The following is a 6,963-nucleotide window of genomic DNA, read 5'->3' as shown; positions in this document are numbered from 1 at the left end:
TTGGGCTATCAAACGCCCCAGCGGCCTTCCAAAGGAGCATGGAAAATATGCTTGACATACTGAGGGACGAATGCTGTATCCCTTACCTCGATGACGTGTTGTGCTTCTCCAGGTCCTTTGATGAGCATGTGCAGGTGCTACGCAGAGTCCTCCAAGCCTTGCAACACCACGGGGTAAAACTAAAGCCGGAGAAATGCGAGCTCTTCCGCAAGGAGGTCCGATATGTCGGCCGGTTGGTGTCAGCGGAAGGAGTAAAAATGGACCCCAAAGACCTTGAAGCAGTGCGGGCACTGAAAGACAAGACGCCACAGACAGTTGGGGACGTCAGGCAGTTGCTTGGGTTCCTGAGCTATTATCGGACATACGTGCAGGATTTCTCATGTATAGCCAAACCCCTGTACGACCTGCTCCAGTCGAAGCCCAGTCCATCTCCGGCCAAACCGCAACGAGGAAAAGCAAAATGCAATCAGCAATCCTCCCGTACTCTGGTAGAATGGAACAAACAACACCAACAGATTCTTGAACATTTTGTGGGCCAGCTGATCAAACCCCCAGTGCTGGCGTATCCCGATTTCAACTGCCCCTTCCCACTCCACACAGATGCCTCCCAACACGTATCCCGATTTCAACTGCCCCTTCACACTCCACACAGATGCCTCCCAAAAAGGTCTCGGGGCAGTTCTTTATCAGAACCAGGATGGGAGGATGAGAGTGATTGGGTACGGATCCCGCACACTAACACCAGCAGAACAAAATTATCACCTACACAGCGGAAAGCTGGAATTTCTCACATTGAAGTGGGCGATATGTGAGAAGTTTCGGGACTACTTATCCTACGCCCCACATTTCACAGTCTTCACGGACAATAATCCCCTCATATACATTCTGAGTACTGCCAAACTGAACGCAGTGGGCCACCGGTGGGTGTGTGTGTTCATTCAAAGAAAGGTTTTCCTATTAATTAATTAGAGAAGAGTCAATTTTTCACTGTGCACTGTGGATTTCCTATGGAAATTGTAGTGAGAGGGGTGACTCTCAACATGCCATTAGGTCGTAAAATGTATCTGGTGTCAGGGTTGCCATGGTAACCAGGGTCCTGGGCCCTGTTCACAGACAACTTGGCACCCAGTATGTTTATTGGGTGAGGGGTCTGTGAACATTTTGTTAATCTAATGAATAACTGATTTGTTAAATCAAATGAAAAATTGTGTGTTTGATTGGTACAGTAGTGTTTTGACAAACCGGGCCCTGTTTTCAAAATTGTGCTTAAGCAATCGTAAAAAACTGTAACTACGGCTACTCACAAATCAGGCCACAAACTGGACCTTATTTACACACTCCATTGATCATGTGCTGGTTACTCCACTGCACACCTCGGATCACTTCCTCCTCACTCTTAACCTCAACATGGTTCCTGACTCAACACATGATAAGACTAAATTTGTCACACATGTCACTTTTCAACGTAACCTACGCTCACTCTCACCCTCCCGGCTATCTGCTATGGTTTCATCTTTGCTTCCTTCCCCTAAACAGTTATAATCTCTTGATGTTAACAGTGCTACTGTTACTTTCTGCTCCACTCTTACATCTTGTTTAGATACTGTCTGCCCCTTGTCTTCCAGGCCAGCTCATACCACCTCTTCTGCCCCTTGGCTATCTGATGTTCTCCGTGAGTATCGTTCTAAGCTCAGAGCTGCAGAAAGAGTATGGCGCAAATCACAATATCTATCTGACCTTAATGTATATCAATCATTCCTCTCAAGAGTATGGCGCAAATCACAATGTATCTCTGACCTTAATGTATATCAATCATTCCTCTCTTTATTCTCTGCTAATGTCTCCACTGTTAAAAGGACATACTATCACAACAAAATTAACAATTCACCTAACTCTCGCATGCTCTTTAAAACATTTTCCTCCCTCCTTTGTCATCCCCCTCCCCCTCCATCATCAAAACTGACGACTTTGCCACATTCTTCATTAATAAAATTACAAACCTTAGTGCACAGTTTGCCACACCACAAACTGTCAAACACATTTTACCAGCAAACATACACTCGTTTTCATCCTAATCTCCACTCTCTGAGGCAGAAGTCTCTAAACTCATCCTTTTCAATCATCCTACTACTTGTCTGCTTCACCCTATTCCATCTCCTCTCTTTCAAGCCATTTCTCCTGCCGTTGTACCTGCACTCACTCACATCGTTAACACATCCCTTCACACTGGTGTTTTTCCCTCAGCATTTAAACAGGCTCGTATAACCCCACTTCTTAAGAAACCCACTCTTAACCCAACTCTTTTAGAGAACTACAGACCAGTTTCCCTTCTACCTTTCATTGCAAAAACACTTGAACGAGTTGAGTTCAACCAAGTCTCTTCCTTTCTCACACAGAACAACCTCCTGGTCAGCAACCAGTCTGGGTTCAGAAGTGGACATTTGACCGAGACTGCCTTGCTTTCCGGCCCTTTCTTTCAGAACATTCAACACAACTCCTTGTTCAAGCTCTTGTTCTGCCCAGGCTGGACTATTGCAATGCTCTCTTGGCAGTTCTTCTAGCCACTTCTATCAAACCTCTACAAGTAATCCAAAATGCCGCTGCAAGATTAATCTTTAATGAGCCGAAAAGAACGTATGTCACACCTCTGTTCATCAATTTGCACTGGCTACCAGTAGCTGCTCGCAATTAAATTCAAGGCATTAATGTTTGCCTACAAACCACCACTGGCTCTGCACCCATTTACCTAAATTCATTACTTCAGAGTTATGTGCCCTCTAGAAGCTTGCATTCTACAAGTGAACGGCATATTATTGTGCCATCTCAAAGAGGCACAAAATCACTTTCACTGACTTTTTCATATATATATATATATATATATATATATATAGCTAAATGACTAAATGTAAATGTAATGTACATGAGTACATCTATAGAAGCAACTCAAGTAAAATCCATGATAATAACTTAATAACTTAAATATCAAAATAACAATTAGGTCACAAATTATGGAACAAAGTAATGGTATTTGTTTGCTTTTCGAAATGGATCTCCGCTTTAACATTTAGAAGTGAGTGAAGAAGCTTCAGCGGAGTCCCGAGTTTTTGAGGACATACAGATGAAGAGTGAGTTACCCTGAGGGGGCGTCAGCGGCAGGCCCCTCTCCTGACACCAGCCGATGGGATGAATGTACGGGCTGTGAGCATCACACCTACAGTGAAGAGGAAACTGAGAACATTACCACTTCATTTTTAATAATAAACCTATTCATTTCACACTGCACCTGATATATATACGGTACTATTTAATTTAACCTCTTAACTGTCACCGTCCCGCTAGCGGGATGCCTAAGTTTACTTCAATATATTATGAATAAATCCTATCCTAATCATGGCAAACTATATGTCTTTGGAAAGGTCTAAGACTCCTAAATAGATATTTTACCACTGTTTGTTGTTAAAAATTATGTAGAAACAGTAATAGATTAATTTATGACAAGAGTGCACCTCAAAACATACTTCATAACAGGAGTTCTGACCTTTGTCACAAAAATTATTTTTCGTTTGCTTTTTTGAAATCGGACATTGCGTTACCATATAAATGGTACTTTAATATCTTTTAGCATGCTCCTCCCCCTTAGTGCAGGGTGTCATATTACAAAATGTATTACGGTCTTTTGGAATCAAGATTTATTTATAATCTTTACAAAATACATATCGCCGGAAAGGTCTGAGTCTCAGGATTTCATATTTGGCGGTTATTTTGTGATAGAAGTAATACTGAGAGAGAAATTTATACATTTGTGACAGAAAAATGCATTAAAAAAAATTCAATGGAGTTTGGATGGCACCCGGTGGCTGTTTGTGGTATAACACCTAAACAAAATTGCATATGAACCTCTTTTTTTTATATAAACTTCAAATTTGGAACATAACTCATTTAGACATATGGCTTTAATTTCATATCAAATTTGGATTAAAACCTGTATTGTAAAATATTTATTTTATATAAAATAAAATAAAAATAGTAGAGTACATTTTCTTTACAGTAAATTTAAACTTCTATAACTTTTTTTTGCTTTGATTTTTTTGAAATGATTTCACTTCTGCAATAATCTGCTGATTGTCTTCTTTAAAAAGAGACTTTTGAATACGTCTGTATTCAAAAGCGTTCATGAATTATAACAATGTAAGTTTGAATAGTGCACTTTCACGTCTATGTTCAAAAAGGGGGGGTGACAGTTAAACGGTTAAACAAACATGAACAGCAGCTATAACTCACCAGTAGTCATACGTGTCGTCCCAGTTATCAAAGTGAACCAGGAAGCGGTTGTCGACTTTGTCTGTTACCGTGGCAACACAGATGAGAGAGGGGTTCATGCGGTCCACGGCCTCCAGCTTCATCCCCACCTCAAACCCACAGTCTGTCTCTGGCTGCACAGTCAGAAAACCTCTCTATGTTCTATGTTCACACAGAGTCCTTGGGTAAGAAACTTTAGTACAGGACTAGTGTTTGACTCACTCTGACTGAGCTACAGAACAACTCCTTCGGTGCGGCTTGTGATCTGGTGATTTTTAGGTAGTTGGACCAAGAAAACTCCTCTTCTTTACATCCTGCGAGGGAACAGGGTTGAATGGTTAAAATAAAAACCATTACACAAACTATAACATATGTGAATTTATAATATAACTGTATGTTAGTACATCTATAGCAGCTGTGATATATAACAGATGTTAATTTATTTTTAAAGTACATGTTTTTGAACTATATTACAGCAATAAGACATAAGAGGCCATGTGTATAGATTTTCTTGACACAAGTCCCCTTACCATGGTAAAATCACTGTACCCTGGCCAAAAATATGACAAAAGACAGAAATATTTCATATAGAATTACATTCATTATTACTCACAGAAAACACTTTAAGCTAAGTAATACAGTTCATTAGCCAACTGTACGAAACAGCTCAAGAAACATTTCTTATTATTATCAAGCTTAAAACAGTTTTTGCTGCTTAAAATGCTTGTATAAACTGTGATATGCTACCACTAATTAGCTTAGGGGAAAGAAAAACAAAAAAATAAAGAAATTAAGAGTGTTATTCAGTAAGGTCATGTTTAATTGATCAAAAGTGACAGTAAAGACATTTATAATGTTAGAAAATATTTCTATTTCAGATAAATGCTGTTCTTTTGAACTTTCTATTCATCAAAGAACCCTGGAAAATAACATGTATCACAGTTTCCACAGAAATATTGTGCAGCACAACTGTCTTCAACATTGATAATAATCAGAAATGTTTCTTGAGCAGTAAATCAGCATATTAGAATGATTTCTGAAGATCATGTGACACTGAAGACTGGAGTAATGATGCTGAAAATTCAGCTTTGATCACAGCAATCAATTACATTTCAAACCAGAAAACAGTTATTTTAAATTGCAAAAATATTTTACAATATTGCAGTTTTTACTGTATTTTTTATTAAATAAACTTAGCCTTGGTGGGCAGAAGAGACTTCTTCAAAAACATTAAAAAGTCGTATTGATTCCAAAGTTTTGTTTAGTGTATGTAATTCAACCTAGAATTGTACAGTCAAACCAAAAATTATTCAGACACCAGATGTAATTTTTGATATTTTTTACTAGTGGGTGCAGGACACTATAGTTAATTTATGTAAGTGAGGATAGCAAAATAAAGTAAACTGTGACAAATTATACCCAAAAATTCTCCATACAGTGGACTACCAGTAAAACTGATAAAAAATTTGGGTCCAAAAATGATTCAGACACTTTGACCTGACCATGTTTTGCTTCAGTGTTATCTGACATTATCCAGATGAATTTGTTCCGACACAGTTTAACTCTGTGTTCTTGTCATATTGTATTACCATTTTCTAAACTATAGCGAATAAACTGTGATAATGTGTGAGATGTTGAAGGTGTCTGAATAAACTTTAGTTTGACTGTACATCACATTGTGTGTTTAGGATCTGTTTATTTCTGGTTTGGTTTGTAAGTCACCTTTTGGGGTGTAGAGCTTGTGTCCTGTGCTCTCACACCATCCAGCGGGATGAATATCAGGGCAGCTGGCGCTGACCCAGAAGTCATGGCAGTCAGAATAGCCATCAAAATGAAGGCGTAATCTGAAGCCACAGACCTAGAGAGCAGAATGACTGGTCACTGAGAGTCAGATAGCTCTGCACTGATTATAGTCCAAATCGTCAGAATGTGAGGTGTGCAGAGGTGTTTCAAAGTACCTCAGCGACGGTCAGGACGAAATACATGGAGGAGTGCTGGGGGTCGATGCCTTCTAACTTCATCCCCTGTCTGAAGCTGTTCTTAATCGTGGGAACCCTCTGGGTCTAGACCGGTGACATGGATAAATGTTAATATTGAAAAACAGGAGAAAAATCCATGACTGAACTATAAAGTGCTTGTAATCTCTACTCCATATTGAAATGAGTCAAGTTAATGTTCTGTGCTCTGATAACACATCACAGCTGCATCATAGAATGTCACTGGAGTTTTAAGATGAAAATCACTGGTACAGTGGCGTTATTCCCTTCCTACAGTGAAATACAGCAGTCAAACCTCCTGGAAGAGTCTGGCTGGAGCGGCCACAGCTTTCTGCTGCTCTAGATACTGCGGCCAGGACCACAGCTCTAGCTTACTCTCTGCTGAACCTACAGAGACAACTGTTACATAGTTATGCATGCAAAGGACACTGTTTGCATGATCTCTTTATCAGTATTAGCAGTTTGTAAAAACACAGAAACTGACTTTGTAAGCTCACAGTGGTCAAAGCAATGCCATTTTTCATGTTATTTTAGTATTTGTAAACTTTAGTAATTGAGATAGTATTATAGTTTTTATAAACTTTTAAAATGAGCTTTTTATTTTAATTTGTTACTTTTCAATTTAATTTTTGCTCAAGTTTTTGTTTTTTGTGTGTTTTTGTCATTT

General features: G+C 39.1%; 1 protein-coding gene across 1 annotated transcript in view; it reads right to left on the bottom strand.

Annotated features, from left to right (window-relative positions):
- The window catches only part of LOC107555779 (lethal(3)malignant brain tumor-like protein 1), a 44,659-nt gene that overhangs the window by 31,096 nt on the left and 6,600 nt on the right, over positions 1–6,963 (bottom strand). The window contains exons 4-9 of the mRNA XM_016238684.1: positions 6,592–6,739; positions 6,258–6,362; positions 6,022–6,157; positions 4,522–4,613; positions 4,282–4,433; positions 3,135–3,211 (exon numbers count right to left, since the gene is read on the bottom strand). Coding sequence (XP_016094170.1) covers positions 3,135–3,211; positions 4,282–4,433; positions 4,522–4,613; positions 6,022–6,157; positions 6,258–6,362; positions 6,592–6,739 — 710 coding nt within the window. The remainder of the gene's footprint in view (positions 1–3,134; positions 3,212–4,281; positions 4,434–4,521; positions 4,614–6,021; positions 6,158–6,257; positions 6,363–6,591; positions 6,740–6,963) is intronic.

Source organism: Sinocyclocheilus grahami, unplaced genomic scaffold (genome assembly GCF_001515645.1).
Source record: "Sinocyclocheilus grahami isolate Dianchi unplaced genomic scaffold, SAMN03320097.WGS_v1.1 scaffold545.1, whole genome shotgun sequence".
Taxonomy (NCBI): Eukaryota; Metazoa; Chordata; class Actinopteri; order Cypriniformes; family Cyprinidae; genus Sinocyclocheilus; species Sinocyclocheilus grahami.
This window is presented reverse-complemented; position numbering and strand designations above follow the sequence as displayed.